At 43.4% G+C, this 23,923-nt stretch overlaps 1 protein-coding gene across 1 annotated transcript in view; it reads left to right on the forward strand.

Annotated features, from left to right (window-relative positions):
• The window catches only part of LOC124795845, a 923,569-nt gene that overhangs the window by 391,635 nt on the left and 508,011 nt on the right, over nt 1-23,923 (forward strand). Inside the window, exon 2 of the mRNA XM_047259927.1 lies at nt 7,469-7,505. Coding sequence (XP_047115883.1) covers nt 7,469-7,505 — 37 coding nt within the window. The remainder of the gene's footprint in view (nt 1-7,468; nt 7,506-23,923) is intronic.

Below are 23,923 nucleotides of genomic sequence, written 5' to 3' on the forward strand. Positions count from 1 at the left end.
TAGCGATGATATAATCAAATACTTCATGATTTCAGCGTCAGCTCCACTGCACTCCCTGTAAAAGACTCTTAATACTAACTAAATTTAGTGGAAGGGGTTCAAGGCTTTCCTATTTTTAGTTAGCTGGTAAAATAATGTCGAAAAAGCAGTTACGTTTACCATTGGAAATTTTATTCTACTCACAAAACATTGTTTATAAATCGCACTATTGATAAAAGGAAATATTTTAATACAGGATGATAAAAACCAACTGCGTTCAACAAAAATGTGAACGAATATTCCCTGAATGGGTTTCCAAGTTCTACAATGGTTCGAAGGATGACCTATGCCATATCACATCTATAATCTAGATTTAAGTTAAGTTTCATAAAAGAGAAAACTATCAAAATGATCTACAGTGACCCTCAATTATCTTTAATTACTTATCTAACTTGTCGTAAATTACAGTGGCTGATGTGGTTTCTCAATAATTGTATAACAGAAAAATCATCGTGTTTCAGATTTTTACTTCAAGTAGCAAATGTGAACACCAGGAGATTTAATTGACGATCGACACTAGTATTACGTAAAAAGGGGATGTAACAGATGAGACTTCTGCAGTTCTGAGTGAAGCTTTATGCGCTGTTATGCTGCATCGCGTGCGTTCATTACCTTGTCGTTGGTTAGGCAGCGTCAGGGGGCGGCGGATGGCACAGCTCCACGCATCTCGCCGTCTCGGAGGCAACTCTCCTAACTTCTCCTTACTACAATTTACCGAAGTTGGTTTAAAAAAAGCTATCTGCCTGTGTTTTCAACTGACCAATCAGGATCTCAATGTTAACCTTAAGCTCCGCCTACAAAAATTCTGTCTGTCCAATGAGAAATGTTACTTTTCGTGGTGGGGCAATGTTTTTAATGTTTGCTACGTCACAGAGACGCGAAAAAGTCTCACGCTAAAACTTGCAGCTGGTGTGGTCCTTTTAGTGTTATCGTAAGATCTATACTGTTCTTCTGGAGGCTTGATGACGTTCAAACACACATCCATTGTGAGACACTTGCACGTAAAAGGCATTAGCACAAGTGTGACGCATGGGAAGTGAGCGACAGCCAAATAAATCGTCAGGTAATCGGTTTTGCAGTCCTTTCTGCTCTTCTTGAGTTACCTTGTGAGTGATATCGACGCACCCAAGATTGCTGCTGGTGACGCCATCTAAAAACGTTTCCATCTAGTGGAAAAAATATTGCTCTTCAGCCGGAGCTGCTGATATTTACTGCTAACAACTCAGACATCCTGCCGTCTCAACAGGGAAGGATGGCCCGTGGAAACTGAATAATGTGCTGCTGCAACACTATATTGCACGCCCACATTTCGTCACGCAAAGAAAGCAGTTTTTCGTGAACATGGCCGAAAGATGACACTGCATCATCCATATTACTCTAACATTGCGCCCTTACACCTCTATCTTTTCTGAGATCTCAGTGACGAAGATTCTTTTCATACTTCGCTTAACCACCGTCAATAAAATTCTCTTGGGCTGTTAATCGCATTATGAATATATAAAATTGTCCGACGTTGTTTCGGCCGCTATAGCTAGTGGTTCTCCTCAGGGCTAGCGCTGAGCTGTCTGCTGAATGAGAGACTTTAGATTTTATGTACTAGCGGAGGAAGCTGTTTAAGTAATTTGATAGGGTACCTGAGGATAGGAGGAGGGGTGTTAAGCGTTCTTTATTGGTCTTTATTCTCTGAAGAGCCAACATGTTTCCAGTCGTGAACAGTCCTCTGTCGGTATTGGCGGACCCAGGCGAGGCCTAAAGCTTTGTGTCGTGCAGTCATCAAGGGTACAAGAGTGGGCCTTAGACTCCGAAAGTCTATATCGATGATGTTTTGTTGAATGGTTCGTACGCTGACACTTGTTGATAGCCCAGCACTGAAATCTGCAGCAGTTTGCGGAAGTATTGCACTTCTGTCACGCTGAGCGATTCTCTTCAGTCGTCGTTGGTCCCGTTCTTGCAGGATCTTTTTTCGGCCGCAGATTTAATGTCGGAGATTTGATGTTTTGCTGGATTCCTGATATACACGGTACATTCGTGAAATGGTAGTACGAGAAAATCCCCACTTCATCGCTACCAAAAAATTTTCAAATGTGTGTGAAATCTTATGGGACTTAACTGCTAAAGTCATCAGTCCCTAAGCTTAAACACTACTTAACCTAAATTATCCTAAGGACAAACACACACACCCATGCCCGAGGGAGGACTCGAACCTCCGCCGGGACCAGCCGCACAGTCCATGACTGCAGTGCTTTTCTTGCTGATCGTTGTGTTTGGTCATTGCGGACGTCACATGACATCCAGTTAAGTTCGTTTGTTGATCCTTCCACTCAGTTTTTTTTTTTATTACAGAGGCCAAGCAGCTCTCTGACTGAACACGCTGAGCTACCGTGCCGGATAGTTGGGTTGGGTTGTTTGGGGGAGAGGAGGGGGGGAGAGACCAAACAGCGAGATCATCGGTCTTATCGGATTAGGGAAGGATGGGGAAGGAAGTCGGCCGTGCCCTTTCAAAGGAACCATCCCGGCATTTGCCTGGAGGGATTTAGGGAAATCACGGAAAACCTAAATCAGGATGGCCGGACGCGGGATTGAACCGTCGTCCTCCCGAATGCAAGTCCAGTGTGCTATCCACTGCTCCACCTCGCTCGGTCCTGTGCCGGATAACCGCTCAGCTAATCCCGCGCGGCCTCATCGCTACCTCGGAGATGCAGTGTCTCAACGCAGGTGCTGCGACTATAACACCACTTTCAAACTCACTTACATTTTGATAACGTGTCTTTGTAGGAGTAGAAACCGATCTAACAACTGCACCAGACACTTGTTGCCTTATGTAGGCGTTACCGAGCGCCGCGCCGTATTCAGCCTGTTTACATATCTCTGTATTTGAGTACGCATGCCTATACCAGTTTCCTTGGCGCTACAGTGTATTATTCCGGGCCGGCTGGAGTGGCCCATCGGTTCTAGGCGCTACAGTCTGGAGCCGCGCGACCGCACGGTCGCAGGTTCGAATCCTGCCTCGGGCATGGATGTGTGTGATGTCCTTAGGTTGGCTAGGTTTAAGTAGTTCTACGTTCTAGGGGACTGATGACCTCAGCAGTTCAGTCCCATAGTGCTCAGAGCGATTTGTATTATTCCGGAACGTGCGAGTAAAATTCTCCCTCGCCGGCCGCGGTGGTCTTGCGGTTCTAGGCGCTGCAGTCCGGAACGGCGGGACTGCTACGGACGCAGGTTCGAATCCTGCCTCGGGCATGGATGTGTGTGATGTCTTTAGGTTAGTTAGGTTTAAGTAGTTCTAAGTTCTAGGGGACTGATGACCTAAGATGTTAAGTCCCATAGTGCTCAGAGCCATTTGAACCAAAATTCTCCCCCGATCCGGCATCAGTCCAAACTTTCGAAGCAATATCAAAATAAAAGATATTCTAGGCTCAACGAAAGATGCGGAAGACAAGATAAACACCGCAGGAGTCAACGAAATCGGTTGCGAATGTGGATTGGTGTATGTAGGCAAGACAGGGGCGGTCAATCAGCAGACGGATTGCAGAGCATGAAAGATATACCCCTCTGGCCCAAAGCACTAGTCAGTGATTGCGGAACACCAGGGTGAGTGCGATAAAGAGATGATATTCCGTGAAGCCTGCGCACTGACGAAACAGCCATTTACATTCATATGGAAGATTAGAGAGGCGATGGAAGTAGCCAGGCCCCCCGCCAACATGAATTGAGAGGACGGGTATAGGCTTCCGGTGTACTGGCTGCCAACAGTGACAACGCTATGGAAGGACAGCGCGCTCAAAGCAGCTCACACAAGGGAGAGGAATGAAAAGCAATGTTAACTGCCTTCCGTGTAGGAACCGTTATGGATGTACGTACATGAAATAACGAGTTAGTTTTCTCGAAGTAGTCACCTCTGAGTACAAAAAGAAAGACACTTTTAATGTGCGACCACTATCTACTGTATCATCAGCCATAAAGTCTCCATTTAGCTGATTGTTAAATCGATATCGTATTGGAAGTTCAGTCAGACGTCATTACCTGACTCCTTTATAGCAGAAAATAGTATGCAGTAATTCCATTCCGGATGACTAGGTAGAAGTGTTTCATTTCCATTCTGCGAAAAAGAAGTCGTGGTAACTGCCGATCAAAGAAAACTTATTACACGTGAACCAATAACCAGCTGATCCAGCTACTTCCACGTACTGTGGATAATACAGTTAATGACGATTCATTAACAAATCAGAGTAATTTCATTATTCTTACTAAAATTACTTTGTCCATGAGCGAGTAATGTGGGACCGACCTGTTATATGGCGGTGAGTAGGGGGATTTGTAGCCAATCTTATAGAAAATATTTTCACTTGGGGGGGGGGGGGGGAGAGGGGGAGAGAATCTAATGGGCAGAACATCGGGTAAACTGCAAAGGCCTCTTCTGGAACTGCTGAGTATGCAGCAAGAACATTTTGATAAAGGAGCAGGAAGAGGCGATCTGTGTCCTTCAGGTACAGTAGGAGGACGCAAGGAAGGAACTCATCAGGATCAAGGGAGGCAGAGGGTGGGAGGGTGTTTGGTGACTGGCAGGGAGAACGAGATTGCAGTCCGATAGTTTCATTGAATTTATTTAGTTATTCAATCTGATCTCGTAAGGGTCATCAGGCCCTCTCTGACATCGGACCGGGGTTTCAGACATACAGTACCTTTCTTTACGTCATACTTAACTAAAAACAGTTTTAATATGACATCTAGTATTGAAATGATTTGAGTGTCTGAAGTGGCAGTGTAAGTAAATTATACTGACTATGAACTACTTAAGTTAATACTGGTAGTATTTGTACTACTTTCGTCCGCAGCTCGTGGTCGTGCGGTAGCGTTCTCGCTTCCCACGCCCGGGTTCCCGGGTTTGATTCCCGGCGGAGTCAGGGATTTTCTCTGCCTCGTGATGACTGGGTGTTGTGTGCTGTCCTTAGGTTAGTTAGGTTTAAGTAGTTCTAAGTTCTATGGGACTGATGACCATAGATGTTAAGTCCCGTAGTGCTCAGAGCCACTTGTACTACTTCAGTTGCTGCCACGGATAATAATAACAATAATGATAATAATAACAATAATGATATTGGCAGTTATAAAAAGAAATTGAAGGTGTGCAAGATATATGTTTTCTGATATGACGAGTCCTGGGGAAAAGGAAATTTATGGAGACTGCATCGGCTAAGAATACTGTGAAATGAGGAAGATTAGGTTGAAAAGAGGATGTAAAAGGGTAGTGAATGCTACAGATATAATGGTTATCCTTATTTTTGCTTTAGTAGATACGCCATCAACTGTGCATCTTCATGTTTTCGTGGCGCAAAGACTGTTCCATAATATTTCGGGCGTGCAGCCGCATAAATTCAGCTTCTTCTTCTAATTTTTCGGCTGAATACCGTCCAGCCATCTCCAGAGTGAGCCGAGGTGACTAACGTTCCAACACTTGCTGCGTCCTTTAAACCCGAGGACCGAACCACTGCGTATGCGGCCAAAGATACACAAGGCGCCAGAGACGTTGATAGGCGGCAAAGAGGCGTAATTTCTGTAATTAAATCACAAAGACGTCGCGATGGTGCAGCTTTCCGTGACACGTCGATATCACCGTGTGGATCGACTGCGTAGCCATAGATTTAATTTCCATGCCGCCTAATAGCGTCTCTAGCGCCTTGTGTATCTTTGGCCACATACGCAGTCGTTCGGTCCTCGAGTTTAAAAGGACGGAGCAAGTGTTGGAGCGTTAGTCACCTCGGCTCACTCTGGAGATGGCTGGACGGTATTCAGCCGAAAAATTAGAAGAAGAAGCTGAATTTATGCGGCTGCACACCCGAAATTTTATGGAACATGTCATCAACTGTCTTCTGAAGCTGGAGGTATTATTCAGTTCTCTAATATAATCTTTGAGTTTATTCCAGAGTAGGGTTCCTGTCTCTGAGAAGACTTCGGGAGAATGGCTGAGTGATGGAGAGGGGCAGAAAGGATTTTGCTCTGATAGGAGCAGGTGTTTTTTCCATGTTTTTTTTTTTAAGACAAGAGCGTTAATGTTGAGGAGAGATAAGAGGGGCACAGTGTTCCTTGACAAGACAGTAGAGTAGACAGAAGGTGTGTAAATTTCTGTGTTTGTCTGCACGCAGGCAGAATAGCTGTACATGAACCCTAAGAACAGGTTTCAAGGGGAAGTACTAAGTGGAGAAGATCCTCTGGTAGGGACTAGGAATAGGAAATGCGTAGCACATTTCGACGGAAATTAGGAAGTTTAGGATTGTGTCAAGTGCTACGAAGATGAAAGTGCTGCTGCTACGTAGTAGCCGTGGGCCACGTGTAGGTCTTCATATAGTAGAATTTAAGGGCATCGTTCAGTCACCAGCATATTGCAACCAAATGCAGCACAAAGTCAAATGATAGAGGACATAGGATCTTTATGCAAAAATTTTAAAAGAGAACCATGTAGTTCCAGTGGTGGAGTGGAGAACAGTTTGGGTAGGGACAAGTTTCATACAACATAGGTGGTGACCTGGGCAGGACAGCTTCCTTGACTCGTGGCACCAATGCACTCTTTGTCGAACTATTTCGGCATCATAATCTTCCCCACCTTAATGAAACAGTGGGGTGGTTAATGTGCGATTAGAAATGTCGCTGATAACAGCTGAATTCACGCAAGTTGCTCTAGTACCATTCGGGACCATGGATAGATGGGGTTCCACTAGTCATGGCTTTTATCTAACTAGGGAATAGAAGGGAAATTTGATGTAGCTGATTCATAGAAGTATAGAAGATAGATCTCGGACCATACATGTTCATATATCTGTTGGAGTGGCTATAAGAAGTACGTTGCTTTGGACAAATCCAGACCACTGAGTCCCCCGCCTAGAGCATAACTCCATCATTTCAAAAAAACCTACAATAATCACCCACAAGGTACATTCTGACACACCAGATGGCACTGTCACTACATGTCACAAAAAAGAAACCATTGGAAAAAGTAACATTGCGATCAATAAAAAATAAAATACCGATATTTGGAGTTAAGCTTCAATCTTCGAACTGCACAGTAGTTTGTACGACTGAGTACTGGTATATAGACACATAAATCCAGTCTGTAGTATCATCGTACGCCAGGACAGAATCTTGCTGTAGGACTACTTCAAAGGATGAAGGATCAAGCATCTACATCATAAAAGGGACAGCTTTGAATGATTTTTTAAATATTCTCGTGGGATAAAAAACATCGCATTCTGTTGTCGAATACAAAAAGTTAGCTATAGGAGTCATTCAGTTATTCGTATTTCTTTAAAGAGGTTGAGTGAGATATGATCTCCCCCTTGCAAGGAGTCAGAGAATGATTATACAAGTTACAGTTTTAGTTTCTACATATCGAACAGACAAAAGTGAGATTCTAACTTATGCTTTTCTTCTATTGCAGATACCTCTAAGTCTACGTACTGGGGATCCGACAATCGGTAAGTACCGAAGCACTTCACTTGTTTATTTCGAAAGTTATTATATGTACTTCGTATTAAAATACCTCACGTAACAGTTTAGGTGACACTCAGCTAAATTCATTTGATAATATCCATTTTTCAGATAGAAAGTAATTGTCAAAAAGTTATTGAAATATCCCCCTCCCCACCAATAATCTCCCAGTATATTAAAAAACACTTCAGTGTATTCTGTAACCAAATCAAAGAATTCTACGGTAAATAAAGTGACAACCTAAAGCCGTATATCTGCCCTCTAAGGGTGCTCCACTTGAAGAGCACTTTCTAACAAGGCAGGCAACCAACTTCATGTCTCGGTCGAGCGCAAGGTTTCAATTCGTCACAGGTGCCCATTGCAGCTTAAAGTAAATTGGGACACTTCTCTTGAATTTGCATTATATCCGGTAACGCAACAATACTCATTTACCGCCGTTTTTTTTTTTCAAATGGGCAGTAAAAAGTTATTTAATAAATATAGAGTACCATACCGATAAGGACAAATGGTTCAAACAGCTGTGAGCACTATGGGACTCAACTGCTGAGGTCATCAGTCCCCTAGAACTTAGAACTAGTTAAACCTAACTAACCTAAGGACATCACAAATATCCATGCCCGAGACAGGATTCGAACCTGCGACCGTAGCGGCCTTGCGGTTCCAGACTGCAGCGCCTTTAACCGCACGGCCACTTCGGCCGGCGATAAGGGCAAGCATCGCATATTTATCCTACGGCTGTTCACTCATTAGCGGTGCTAATTGTAATACCAGGTGAGGAGTGAACTATTAGTCATCTGCCATAAATTCAATATATGCGTCATACACTAAAACTCAAAAAAAAAAAGCGATCCTATTTCTCTTTCCGTTTTGGGCTTGTTGTGCGTACCTTCCTGCCTTACCCATTCAGTTTTCTGTGTTGAATGTGGTATCTCAGCTTCTTATGGAAAATAAAAACTATTTATTCTCTCATTAATTTATATTCAATCAACTCAGTTTGTGTGGTTCCAACACTATGGAAGCAACAAGTCGTTTCTTCATGATTAAAATTCTTCTGGGTGTTGTACGGCGACATTTTATACAATACCCAGTAGAATTTTAATCATGATGACACCGGTCGCGGAAGCCTAGATAGTTATGTGAGTGGTATCTTATATATCTCCAAAATTTCATATAGAGAATGACGCAACTGAGGGGCATTAATAACCATTTAACCGCTAACCACACTTGTAATCTTCATGTCTCCGTATTTTATATGAGTAGCACATCAGTATTTTTAACAATTATTAGTGAAATTGGTTTATTTTGCTTATTCTGATCTACCTGAAATGAGAAAACAGACTTATTCGTTTATACATTCAGCAGCTGTTGAATGAGACATCTTCTTTGCAGTGTCTGTGGCCCCCTTTCGTCCTGATGACGGCAGCAACGTGTCTTGGTGTAGGATCATTGAGACTTCTAACGCCTTTTGGAACTTTCCTACACGACAGCACAGGAGCGGCCCGCAGCTCACAGAAATTGCGTCCTAGGCGCGCGCGTCTCTATCTGTCTCATCCCAGATGAGCTTGTTGTGTACATAGTTCCGCGTAGTCAGTGCGTACACAACTTTCCCACTAGAGCGCGCCCCGCTAAGCACAACAGCGCAAGCACAGCGCTCGTCCGTCTCCGCACTACGAGATGGCGCTGCCATAGAGACAGACCAAATTCTGCTTCCGCGATCCGCGTATTAATATGTAATGCAGCCAATGAGAATGCTGCTAACGTAGAACCTTTTCTCCTTGCGGATCACACTCTCGCAGTGATACATGAACGTGCGAGGTATTATAACGAGTGTACAGACCTCCGAGTAGCCAGTCTGCATTTATCTGCACCGGTCTGCATTAGGCCGTACCAGTCTGTACGAGTTCTACATTTGTCTGTACCACTCTATAGCCAAGTTTCAGTCTGTGCCTAATAAGATTACCATGTTCCTGTACATAGCTATGAAGATAAATGTGTAGACACTTTTGTCAAGTATCAGAGATATATGTGAGAATAAGATTTACGTACCAATACCAAAGGAACTTCAGATTGTCAGTTGTAAATAGCATCCAGAACCAAGTTAAGTAATTTTTATGCTTGTTATTATTTTAATAAATGTGTGTGAAAATTAATCAAGTTCTGTTTAAAGTTGGTCACCGTCAATCTGCTACTCTAAGCGTACAAGTGTCATTTCTATCGTCGGACATAACGGCAGAAGACAAACACGCCACGATAAGACCACGAGACATATTGCTGACACTCGCCTACTTCGTTTGACCGACAAGTCAAATAATCTGATGGTGTGTGTACCGAAGGTCTTACAGTACGCACACCACAGAGTTCAACAATCAGGAGACCTGTAATGGGAGGGCTCACAAGCATTTTCAAAAATGGCTCTGAGCACTATGCGACTTAACTGCTGAGGTCATCAGTCGCCTAGACCTTAGAACTACTTAAACCTAACTAAACTAAGGACATCACACACATCAATGCCCGAGGCAGGATTCGAACCTGCGACCGTAGCGGTCGCTCGGTTCCAGATTGTAGCGCCTAGAACCGCACGGCCACTCGGGCCGGCACAAGCATTTTCATTACCGCGGATTGTTCCTCAAACAGTTCTGTCTCAACTCAGGCACAATTGGGTGATCCACTGTCTTGCTGAGGGTATAGCTCGCTTATGGAAAGCTGGAGACGAACAGACGGATCTGCACGATGGAACAGTAAGTTTTTTTTGTGACACACAATGGCAGACAAATCACGGACTCCATTTCATTCTGCGTGAACATCCTCTGCACTAGATGCATCCATTATCTTCCTGGACGATGCTCTGTTGAGAAGTGCGACGCTTCGCCTCCATAGTTTCCGACGTACTCAACCTCCTCCCATCAACGAGCGTCAAAGAGTGCCCCGGTTATTTAATCCAGGGGACCTTCTAGCAGCAGTCCTGCGCCAGGGCCTCTGCTAATTTCTGCGGCTTATGAGGCGTTGTCAGCAGACGCACGTGTGTGGGGTCGTGGCTTCTGCACCCCATGCCCAGAGGATAGTCATGGATGGTGTGTCTTCTCACCAGGCTTTGATGTCTCTGTTGAACTGACGAGTGTTTTGCAACAATGTGGGCTAATTGTCCGTGGTTATTATCCTTTACTTACAGGACTTTTAAGACAGAAGTGATATCTGTCTTTCCGCAAGGTAGTGTCATGGGCCCTCTGCTGTTCCTGTTTTACATAAATGATCTAGGTGATAGTCTGAGCAGTCCCCTTAGATTGTTTGCAGATGAGCTGTAATTTACCGTCCAGTAAAATCGTCAGACGATCAACTCCAATTACAAAATGATCTAGAGAGAATTTCTGTATGGTGCGAAAAGTGGCAATTGGCACTAAACAAAGAAAAGTGCGAGGTCATCCACATGGGTACAAAAACAAATCCGATAAATTTTGGGTATACGATAAATCGCAAAATCTAAGAGCTGTCAATTCGACTAAATACCTAGGAACTACAGTTACGAGCAACTTAAATTGGAAAGACCACATAGATAATATTGTGGGGAAGGCGAAACAAAGACTGCGCTTTGTTGGCAGAACACTTACAAGATGCGACAAACCCACTAAAGAGACAGCCTACATTACACTTGTCCGTCCTCTGGTGGAATATTGCTGCGCAGTATGGGATCCTTACCAGGTGGGATTGACAGAGGACGTCGAAATAGTTCAAAGAAGGGCAGCTCGTTTCGTGTTATCGCGCAATACGGGTGAGAGTGTCACTGATATGATACACGAGTTGGAGTGGCAGTCACTGAAACAAAAGAGGTTTTCTTTGCGGCGAGGTGTATTTACGAAATTTCAATCACCAAGTTTCTCTTCCGAATGAGAAAATATTTTGTTGACACCCACCTAGTAGGGAGAAATGATCATCATAATAACATCAGAAAAATCAGGGCACTAACGGAAAGATTTAGTTGTTCCCTTTTCCCACGCACCATTCGAGAGTGGAATGGTAGAGAAGTAGTATGAAAATGGTTCGATAGACCTTCTGCCAGGCACTTGAGTGTGAATTGCAGAGTAACCATGTAGATGTAGATTTAGAGGTAGATGTTACTGCATACCGCTTTTTTTCTGCCTAAAAGTGTTAAGTCTAAGTTTTGCCACCATCAATGACCCTTTTTATTTTCTGAAAGGTAAAAGGGGAGATGTTGTCGGTTGCAGTTTGTATACACTAACTTACATACCTTACGTTTGTAACTAAATGATGAAAATACCTTATATTTTACATGTTATTGCTTTTTGTTTTGCGTGTGATGTAGGTGCTATATTTAACCATACAGGACGACAGGAATACTTATTACTTTCGTAAAAACCACTAAATTGTTTAAGTTAGGTTTATATTTCTACATATATTAGTTAAATTGCAAAATATCGGAAAATATGTTCAGTTTCTCAAAGAAACCCAACTGACAAAAATTTTCACGCCCCCAAGACGTAATAGCTCCGATTTGCTGTGACACAGGTTCCTAAGGTATTTAGTACAGAATATGAGGCATGAGTGTCCACCCTTTCCCGTCACGACAATTCGCGCAGGTGGGCCGGGCTACTTGGACGTCGTCCCTGGCCTTTAGTGCAACTCTTAGCACATGCGAGAGACATCCGACGGGGTTAAAGACTGGAAACCTCCCAGAACACTCAAAAAGCATGAATCCTTCTTCATGTTCCTTATTCCACTCAGTCGCAGTTTCTCCTCTCGGACGTGCATAATCTCTTCTTGGAAAATGGAATCAATAATACACCAGTCCCCTGCAAGTTAATTAGGTAAGAGCTAAACCTTTTTGATCGCCTCCTTGAAGAAGCTGTTCTGATTCAAGCCACTCTTCACTTCGGCAGGGGGACCCAATTTTAAATAATTGAAACGTCTACAGAACATCCAACAGTTTCATCCACCTTGTACAACTGTTGGCTAGATATTTCAGAAAGTAAATTACACATTTCCCGGACTAAGACTATGGGCAATAAGAGTAGCGCATTGTCAGAAGAGGGTACATGTTCTGGATTTCATGCAGGCACAGTTCTCCTGATGTACGGATAACATGTGCATCACAGTGTGCGAGTCAAACGGCGTGGCGGCTGGAAACGTACTCCAAAGCTGAAGTATGCGGGACAGTACGATTTTTATGGGCAAAACGTCTGAACTGCACACAGATTCGCCGTGAAATTCTGGCAGTGAGTAGACCAAAAGAAATGTCGCATCCATCCGTAGTGAAATTTGACCGAGGTCGCACAGACGTGCATGATGCTGATCCGGAAGGAAGGCCATCGACATCGAACATAGACGACAATGTCCAGGGAATCGAGGAATTGATTTGTGGCAATCGCACAGTGACTCTCGCGGATATTGCCCAGCATCTCAATAGAAGGTGCTCATTCCATTGTCCGAGATTGTCAAAAAAATGGCTGTAAGCACTATGGGACTTAACAGCTGAGGTCATCAGTCCCATAGACTTAGAACTACTTAAACCTACTTAACCTAAGGACATCACACACAGCCATTGCCGAGGCAGGATCCGAACCTGCGACCGTAGCTGCCGCGTGGTTCCGGACTGAAGCGCCTAGAACCGCTCCACCACAGCGGCCGGCTCCCAGATTGTCTGCAGTATTATGCTCACAGGGTGTTCCGGAATAAAAAATAAATAAATAAAAAATAAAATTGGTTCAAATGGCTCTGAGCACCATGGGACTTAACTTCCAAGGTCATCAGTCCCTAGAACTTAGAACTACTTAAACCTAACTAACCTAATGACATGACACACATCCATGCCCGAGGCAGGATTCGAACCTGCGACCGTAGCGGTCGCGCGGTTCCAGACTGTAGCGCCTAGAACCGCTCGGCCACCCCGGCCGGCGTTCCGGAATCTCTGTCACCTGCTGACAAAGGCGCAAGGTTTATGGCGTCTCTGAACTTAACTTCTTTGAACATTACTTCGTGCAAGGCAACGATTTTTTAAGCCACATCCTTACAGGTTATGAGACACGGCCAAGATTTCGCATTATGCGATTTCCGCTTTTCGGAGCACTGAGAGAACATCTGGGGTTGAGAGGTTTTCCAACGATGAGAGCGTTCACACAACAGTTCTTTAACGCGACCAAGGTGCGGATTTCCGCAGTTGAGGAATTGAACAACTGGCAGAACGCTATGACCATTATTTGTAAAGAGTTGGTGACTACATTGAAACATATAGTGTCATGTGTACGTATCACTTTGAAATATACTGCAGCATTCAATAACAGTTACTTGGTCTGACGCTGGTAACTTGCTTTTTGAAGTCTCATCAGACGGAAGCCTTGCTGAAGTATCCAGTCGCCCAGAGCCCTCTCATGGTGAGCTTCGCCCACTACAATTGGATACCTTCGAGGAGCAAAGCTAGTCTCTTTTGTGGTTGTAAGTGAGCAATAGTCTTTTGCGAGAAACTTCCCTTCAAATATCCACACGACATCATTCTCCCCGAAATATCAAATTGGTAACTGGTGTGGAATAATAAGCTTTGACATACAGCAGTACGTTTTACATGGTAGAGAAAGGCCTTCAGGCGTGACATTCGCTGGCGGATGCGACCCATCACGCTCCTGACGTGCTTTCCTTGTAGACCGTGACTTTAGCCACTGGCAGTAGAGCAGAAACTCTGTACGCGGCGATACACCTGCCGAGTCCACAATTTACTTCACTGGGCGACCTTGTGTGCATCGAAGCCAATCACCCTCATTTTCCGCTCCGTCACACCGGCATTGCTTCCCACGCTACATACCACGAGCGAGACAATAATTCTGTCGCACCGCCCCCGTGGATTCTCTCAGTCGCTGCTACTCTCCCAATGTTGTTCTACTCCATAGAAATGTGCCTCAAGCTACTGTTAGACCAGCCAACCTAGGCAGCTAATATTTTTGTCCATTCAGATTATATTACTGGCTACTGCTATATTTATTATTAATACCTTTCGTTCTTTATGTCAAAGGATACAGCGAACAATTTGAGAACCGGCCCATTGTGGAGCCTTGGATCTTTTCAGTCAATGAGCAGGCAATTTGGTAGCGGGGCAGAGAGGTCCCAAATTGAGAGAATTTTAAGTATGCTATTCATTCTCTGTTTCCAAAGTTAGAGTCAGCCGTTCGAGCTGTTAAGTCAGAATCCTTCAGCCAAATACCAGTAGAGCTGTTAGTTAGTCCGATGGTGTCCCAGTTGGGAGGATTTGGGGGAGGATTCCGGTTACGGCATTTATCTTTCAACCAAGGAAAACCGCCGGATAGCCACGTTTAGAATCGAGGGGCGAGAAGTATATTTAAACTAATTTTGCACCAACATGTCTGAGAAAAAAAAACGGTATAAGTGTAAGCGTATTTGTCTATGTGTATACAAAATCAATTGCTTGTTCAACATGTGTTCGCTGGCAATCGCCGGTGATGCGATCGACGGCGTTTACTTGCTATTAAAAACTAAACTCCGTCACAACAGGCCTTGGAAGGTCCAACGGTACCGACAGGTCGCCGTGTCATCCTCATCCCACAGGCTTCACTGGATGATGATATAGAGGGGCATGTGGTCAGCATACTGCTCTCCCGGCCGTATGTCAGTTTACGAGACCGTTACTTGCTATTATCGTTTTATAAATATCAGCGGCAGGGAAGTACTGCACAGGACGGCTAGCCAGTCTGGGAATATTTCAGAGTTCGTAACAAAGTTTTATTCTGAGATTTTTCTTGTGAGTCTTTCGACATAGCTACCAGCAGCATTAGGCCCTGCAGTGCCTACAAGCCTGTGAGAACCGTAGCATAACCATCACGACACATTTGTGGTACTATAATGAATAAGCGAACTTTACGCTAGCGCCGTGCTCAATCAAACAACCACAAGTCTCTGTAGAGGAACTCGTGAGAAAAGAGTCAAGTGGTTGTTGCTGGTCACGCCTTGGGTAGCAGAGCAGAGTTCAGTCTGTATCTTGGTTTCCCTCCTTCAGATAGAGAGACGGCTTCCTGCCGACTGCCTCTCCCGCCCTTGTCTTCTATCTTTTCTGCAGAATAAAATGGCTTAGACAATGTGCCCCTGGCTCAGTTCGTCAGGACCGGCCACTGGGTAATTGGGACATTAACCGCCTCCTCTCACGCATCCTATTTCCTTTATTTCTTTCGACCCTCTACACTGGCAGTCGTCCTCTACTTCCGTCCTAGGTGAGCCCTCCTGTATAACGTAATTTCAGAATATGTCTAAAGGTTCAGCGTATTCCTCCCTTTCATTTCGAAACAACTCCACTCCGACGCCCATTCTCGTCCATCCTAACCGTCTAAGTACTTACGTCTGTTCAGTAAGTAGGACAGTTAATTATTTTAATTATTTCCCAGTTTGTAATCTGGGTGTACTTTTGAATAACTTTTTTATTCTAGAGCATATCAAACCGTTGTTGCTGCAGTTTTTCTGTGTTATGCAATTAAAAACTGTAGTTACATAGTTAAACTGGAATTTTACAGTATAAATAATATTCAAAATGCACATCAAGCAGTGAAATTTATTTCATGCAAAAATAAAATTTACAGTGTAAGATAACTTTTTTCTGCGTCTGAGTCGTTCTTCCTGCATTATAAGCAAAACTAGGTGAGCAAATCCCATCTGTTAGTTGTTTCGCCATAGACGGTGGCGTGCCTTCATTCTGTTTATATTCGGAATTCCGTCATTTCGCACGTATGTTGCAACAACAAAAAAAGAAAAAAACACGGAAATGGTACAATGTTCGCGTATCATTTAAGTATTGAAACTAAATATTAACTCTAGTTTGGTGAATATGGAATGTAAAACTGAACGTAAAAAACAGCAATAAATCAACTTTCCGCTACGTACAGACACAAATAACTCAGTTGACTTTTACGTGTACAAGAATAAATATTTGAAACAGCTGAGGGTTAAATGTAATATTTTTAATGCCTCTTGAGGAGTAAGATTTTTATAAAGCGATAGTCTCACACAGCATAGGTGCCAATCACATACAGACAGCTTCCAGATGTCTGTTACGAAGCACAAATGAAAGTAATACACGAGTGAGGAACTGCCATACTGTCCACATCGAGGTCAAATTTTGCTGTTCGTACATATATACGCTACTTCCGCAACACAGCACGGGCCCTCTAGTAGCGCGAAACAGGACAGAGGGAGAAAGAAACCATGTGGCGATGTGCATCAACAGAACAACACGATACTCTACTCAGAAATGTTACTACAAAAACATCGAAATTAATCATGCAATGGCCGGCCGGTGTGGCCGTGCGGTTCTAGGCACTTCAGTCTGGAACCGCGTGACCGCTACGGTCGCAGGTTCGAATCCTGCCTCGGGCATGGATGTGTGTCATGTCCTTAGGTTAGTTAGGTTTAAGTAGTTCTAACTTCTAGGGGACTGATGACCACTGATGTCAAGTCCCATAGTGCTCAGAGTCATTTAAACCATTTTTCTAATCATGCAATCAGAACATCTCTTAAGTATAAATTGATGGAGCGTCGGATTTTTTCACTATTCCTTTCCATAATTCTTTTTTGGTTCCTTAGATTCTTAATTATATTTTCATGTTATCTTTCAGCATTTCAAAATTATTCCAAATTACTTACTTCGCGTTATTGTGATATATTACTTGTAATTTCTGTTTATCCTGTTTCGCATCATTTCGTCATGCAGAAGTGGAGAAGAGTCTGATTTTTTAAAAATATTCAGCATAGTTATACTTGTAAGCAAAACTAAACTGTATACAAGAGTATTCTACTCGTAGTTTTGACGTTTCTTTCATTTCACCGTCGGTACAAGTTTTGGCAATCGGAGATTCTAAAATGTCGTGCTTGGGCAAGTCTAGAAACTACTTCGCAGGGCGAGAAAGATCTTTTTGTAAAAAATAAAAAATAAAAATTAAAACAATAAAAAATAAAAATAAACAAAGGCAGGCATAAACTCTTTGTCGTTAACCATGAACAGACGTAGTGCAGCATGCCTTCGTTAAGCAGACGACATGCGACGGGCGATGAACCCTGCACCCAAGCATGCGGGTGAAAATGCGCTACCGTAAGCCTTTTTCAAAGTGCAACCCAAAAGCGAGCGGCCTCGGCTATCGGTGCATTCGGAGCAGCTGACTGTTGCTGAGATATCCTGGGTCAGGTGGTAAGACAGAGGTAGGCCAGTGGCCAGGCTAGCGGGAGACAGCAGTCTGGGTGACGAACACTGGACCAATGGCTGCTGAGCCACTGCGTCTAGCGACGTCCGGTCCATCAGAGTGGACCGCGGATCAAGAAGTGGCAGTAGGACTCCTGGCTGGTGGTCTCATAGAGAGGGTGCCAGAGTGGAGGCCTCCTGTCGGCCATCTTGCAGTGGTCGTTAGTTCGCAATCTGGGTGTGTGGATGATAGCTGCCTCAGAGGAGTAGCGGCAACCCAACAGCAGAGGCCAGCACGTTATTGGCATTGCTGCATGGCCCAACCGTGCCGATCAACTGCTCGGCTGGTCCAAAGATACATATACAGCCACAAGGGGGCTTCTTAATGAAAAGATATTGTGCCACATACTTCAGTGCCATCGAAACTTCCTCGAGACTGGTTATTACCGCCGGCGTGATTAGCCGAGCGGTCTCAGGCGCTGCAGTCATGGACTGTGCGGCTGATCCCAGCGGAGGTTCGAGTCCTCCCTCGGGCATGGGTGTGTGTGTTTGTCCTTAGGATAATTTAGCTTAAGTAGTGTGTAAGCTGAGGGACTGATGACCTTAGCAGTTAAGTCCCATAAGATTTCACACACATTTGAACATTTTTTTTTTTTTTTTTGTTATTACCAGATAACTGGACCGCTACTGAGGAAGCTGTAGGTATGGAGAAATGCTACGTCGGCTGGGTGCAAATCGCACTGGACTCCTTTTTGGGCCCGGTTCATAACCTGTGGAATGAGCCTGTCTCTAAAACTTCTTGAGCCGTTATTGGAAGCTACAAAATTGTACAGAATGTGAAATAATAGCAGAGACTACATGGATACATCTTGAGAACCTGCATGTCCATCCATACAGACCTTAAAACACGGAACAAGCTATAGAGATGTAGAAATCATTCTTTGCTCTCTATCATGAAACTGTAAGTTCATGTATGGCAGAAAGTAAAAGACAAAGTGCCGCATTTCGTAGACTGATGTCCTGGCCATCACAATTTTGTCAGGAAACTAGTAGGCAGTCTGTGTTCCACCAGTATCTCTCTGCGAGTATTTGGAGGTACTTACCTGATTTATCGCAATGTCAAAGCCACAATCATGGTGCTGAGAGGGAAAAAACTCACCAGGCCAATTTTCTCATGTACACGCTCGTTAGGAGAGTAACAGCTGAGAGAAAACTTCGGTATGATTTTTAACGGACTTTTATTACAACAGTGGGGTATACATTTTTACAAGCATCTGTTGTACTCATAGAACTAAGAACTGCAGTGATTACAACTTGAAAGAGTAACACTGCAGTGAACACTAATTTATATCCTGCTCTTAGTTAATACGTCTTATGATATCATTAATAACCAAGTCATAATTCCAGTTATATGGTAGACCATCTCCTTAACGGAGGATGGTACCCTACATTGAAGCAGAATTTGTTGTCGAAATACAACAGAACGGAGACCCCTATAGATCGCACAACCAGTGGCACACTGCCTAAATTAACCAATATGTGGTACTGGCTCTGCCTTTCTCCACTAGATTATTTTGGAGAAAATGTACCTCTGAAAAGAACACAGTAAACACCTTTTTATTCCTCCCAGAGCATATTCGTTCCCTCCTGAAATACCTTTTATTTGTGAAAACAGTGTTATTCACCCAAATTAATCAGAAAGCTCTCAATTTCTTGTTCTGTGTGTTCTGTGTTCCAACTATAACGAAGTTAACACAGAGAAAAACGTATACAAACAGTTTTAAACTAATTTTTCCTGTATCACGAAAAATTGATGCACATTTTGATGAAACTATCAGGCTGTCTCACAATATAAAGAAAGGAGACTGATAATATGTGAAACGATTTTTCCGATTTTAATTCCATTCTATTCGGTATATTATTCAGTTTTAATAATAATGACAGTGGGGTGGGGTGTGTGAGACAACTTGTTTTTAGCGAAGTATGCGCTGTGTCTTACATTTCTAAGACCTTAAAACCTTATACCGAATCAGGACTCGGAATTGGGAACGTGACAGTTACTGATTGCGCCCTTCAGGGACAAGAAATAAAAATTTCTAGGTTTCCAAAAGACAATGAAATTATGGTAAAGTCGTAAAAAGACTAGGAGGATCAGCTGTATTTCAGGATCAATTTTAACGCAATTTTAGTCCAAATTATTTGCGCTCGCGGCGTTTACACAGGCTTATCCACAAGTACCTCAGGGTTTCAGAAGACGACTGTCAGAAACTACAAGACATACAGAAATTAGACACGTACAGAGTATCTCTCCAAGTGTTTAGCTCACGTGACAGTTGCTCAGTGCAGACACCGTCTGAGAATGTGACGGACATCAATTTGTGCATGCAGTTCATTGAGCCGGCTGCTGCTGCAAGCGGGAAGGCGTAGTGATAGCAGCCTGCTTTGGAAATCTGTTCATTGTATTGCCTGTCTGCAGGTGCGAGTTAATTCGATGCGACAGTTCGGAGCGGATGATTCGTCTAGACGGCAGGTGGCAGCACCATTCCGGGGAGGGGGGGGGGCATTTGTAAAGCGTGTCAGAGGACGTGGAAAACAGAGCAGGCGTTGTCATAATGCAGAAACGGAGCGATTTATCTTATGTCCAAGAAGGCATGATCCTTGGCTTTCGGGCCGAGCGTGGAAGCATTTCCGAAATGATTAAGTTTGCAAACTGTTAGCATGTCGCTGTGGTTAACGTATATCATGCATGCCAAAATGGCGCTATCTAAAAACGGCGCCGAGCAACTGTTGTGCAACACGGGCCATATATGACAGCTGCGAAGATGTGCACGGGAGAATAAACGTGCAGTTGTTGAGCAACCGACTGTCCAGATGAACCAAAGGGCTGCCAACAGTGGTCTCCTCAACGACCGTGTAGCGAACATTACTGAATATGGACATTCACAGAAGGCGCCTCGTTCATCCACCCATCCTGACTGCTGTTCGTCGGCGATGAAGGTTGGAATTTGCGGGCCAATACCGCAACAGCAAGTCCACAGGTGGCGTTTCAGATGAATGACGTTTTATGCTCTGTCAGACAGATGGTCGTTGGCGTGTACGGCGTGAAAAGTCTGAAAGCAAAGCAGCCAGGCTGGACGATGGAGCGTTGTGGTCTGGGGAATTCCCTGGGTGGTCTCGTCATTCTGGACGACACAAGTATGCATCCAGCCCTGCATGCAGTTTGTTTATCATAGGAAAGGTGCAACGTAACAGCAAGTCAGTGCGACGCGTGATCCAGCTTGCAGTGCACGTGCGTGGTTCGAAGAGCACCAGAATGAGTTCACCGTACACCGCAGGCCACCAAAATCCCCAGATTATAACCCAACAGGGAATCTGTTGGACCAACTCTATCAGTTGATCTTCCACCGAGAAACGTAGCGCATCTGGCCATGGGAAGGGTGTCGGGATTGTGCCACATCCCTGCCGGTACCTTTCAGGACCTCACTGACTCTCTTTCTGCACGTCCACACTGCAAAAGCTGGATATTCAGGCTTCTGATAGATGGTCATGCGCTATTTTTCCATATATTCTGTAGCTTTTGCACAGTCACCTTCCGAAACCGTGGGAATATTTATGAATAACCCTGTATTATACACATAAAAACCGACAAAATTTTTCCATGTCAAAAATCTTTATGGGTATACCACATCTTGGTACTATACATCAGTTGTATAGCACATGTAGGATGCTGGCTTGTTTCTAGTGGCACTCAGTGATAACAAAATAACGAAAACAAAAAGTTATTGATAGGGAATAGTACTTAAGTCTGCGGTCGAATGGCTACGGCGGTGGAAACTGCCAGTTGAATAATAACATCAATTGCGTCCATTCTGCAGCTGTAAGTAAATAATTTCAACTTTCAGCACAGCTTGCCAAGTAACTACCAAATGGTTCAAATATCCCTAAACACTATGGGACTTAACATCTGAGGTCATCAGTCCCCTAGAACTTAGAACTACTTAAACCTAACTAACCTAAGGACATCACATACATCCAGGCCCGAGGCAGGATTGGAACCTGTGACTGTAGCAGCAGCTCGGTTCCAGACTAAAGCGCATAGAACCGTTCGGCCACAGCGGCCGGCAAGTAACTACCATACAAGGCGGTACGTTAAAGTGATTCCTATCTTCTTGTCACAGTGAAACAACCTATAATGCCCAGCATTTTGTCGTATGAATCTGTAAACTTCTGTAGGTGTCATCTTAAAATGAGGCTGAAAAAGAGTTCACGTAAATGAAAAGAAAATTAGCAAACCGACTGGTGGTATCCACCCGAAGTTACAATTCATGTTTTACATAATGTAGTCTTTGCAGCGGAAATAATCGCGCCATTCATTTCATTTCAGCGACGAGCGTTTGTTGTTTCTAATTTCAAATGTTGTTCATTCTAGACTGAACATTTCTTTAATTTCACTTTTTTGGCCGTTACCTGTATCCTGTGCTAATGTTACACAAGTAAAATTTCATTATGCTTGATTAAAGTGCTCACAAAACCAAACTAGAGTTTTCCCACAATAATTGTTCTAGTATACATTTCGCATTGTAAACAGTTTACTTTTTATATTTCAGTTAATAAATCATTCGGGATATAAAACATCCACCTCAGCACGTGTTATAGCTACAAGAAACACAATTTCACTCTGCTCATTTCGCGTATGAAAATCAGAATCTTTTGAATTCCTATGCCGTCCAAATATGTCCCAGCGGAAATTGACACCCTGAACATTGTGCGGATAACAAAGGAAATTAAGCATATTCGCGCGAAATCCCTTTCACAGCAACAGGAAGGATCGCTTTTTCGGTGCAGGTAATCGCGGGAGGGAAACTCTCATGCCCAAACAATTTCGTATTTTACGGCTTCCATGGAACACATCATTTACTCTCGGATAACAGGGACGCAATGCTTTCGTGACGGGCCTTTCATTTATTACAAGCGGTAAATAGAGTTATCTCTCACCAGTAATGAGCCGAATACGCATAAAATTATTATACTGTACTCCGAAAATCAGAACAATAGGTCCTGAAATTCCAACCGTGCGCGGCCGTTGCAACACTGAATATTATTATCAGTTTTACCAAATTTCCACTGCGGACTGCAAATTAAATGCCAAAATTAATTAACGTGGCACAATATCTATTCAAAAGTTTAAAGAAGTAATCGCTATTCCAATTACGGGAGTTCATTGCTCCTGTCCAATAAAATCGTGCAGCCTCTTTTTTTTTTTTTTTAGTTCATGCAGTACACATAAGTTGCGGTTCGCCGGTTTTTTATAAGCTCTGTAAAAGTAGTATCTGTCTTTTCTAAAGAACGTCGGAGAAATTTTTTCGTGTACTTTTGATATAAACGAAACATATGCGATCATGTCCATCAAACTTACTCCATATTTCCATTGATTCCCATGTTCATACAATAATTTATCGGAAAATTCCAGTCATATCTTGTATAGACAAAAAAGGAAAATGGAGACGCAAAGCGAGAAATATTTCTTTCAAAAAAATGTTCAAATGTGTATGAAATCTTATGGGACTTAACTGCTAAGGTCATCAGTCCCTAAGATTACACACTACTTAACCTAAATTATCCTAAGGACAAACACACACACCCATGCCCGAGGGAGGACTCGAACCTCCGCCGGGACCAGCCGCACAGTCCATGACTGCAGCGCCTGAGACCGCTCGGCTAATCCCGCGCGGCTATTTCTTTCATTTTACACATTATGATGGATACAGAAATTTTTAACAGTTTATCCCACGGCACACGTTTTGTAGCAGACACGAAGCACTTTATTTCTGTATGTAGGAAACCTTGCTGTGCTGTGTGTGGATGTAGTTGCATGCATCAGCCCAGTTAGTAACCGTGTGAATATATCGAACATATTCTATTAGGCAGGCTATGAATAAAATGACTGGTGCGAGTAGGATTCGAGCACTGAGTATTCCGTAAAAATTTAATTATGTATATAGGATTCCAGGAAACGAGGATATTGACGAGTTTTTCCTGTTATCGACATTGATACTGGCAATATATCTGTCCAATAGATTCCAAGACTTTTGAGAATGCATTGATTTCTAGTTTGAAGTCGGATAACAAATAGCAAAACAAAAATTTTTTGTGTTATATATCTGAAAAATCAACAATTTCGGATTTGTCCCTTTGCTTGTACTGTGAAATCTAGCTTTTTGGCAT

The sequence above is a fragment of the Schistocerca piceifrons genome, chromosome 4 (assembly GCF_021461385.2).
Source record: "Schistocerca piceifrons isolate TAMUIC-IGC-003096 chromosome 4, iqSchPice1.1, whole genome shotgun sequence".
Taxonomy (NCBI): Eukaryota; Metazoa; Arthropoda; class Insecta; order Orthoptera; family Acrididae; genus Schistocerca; species Schistocerca piceifrons.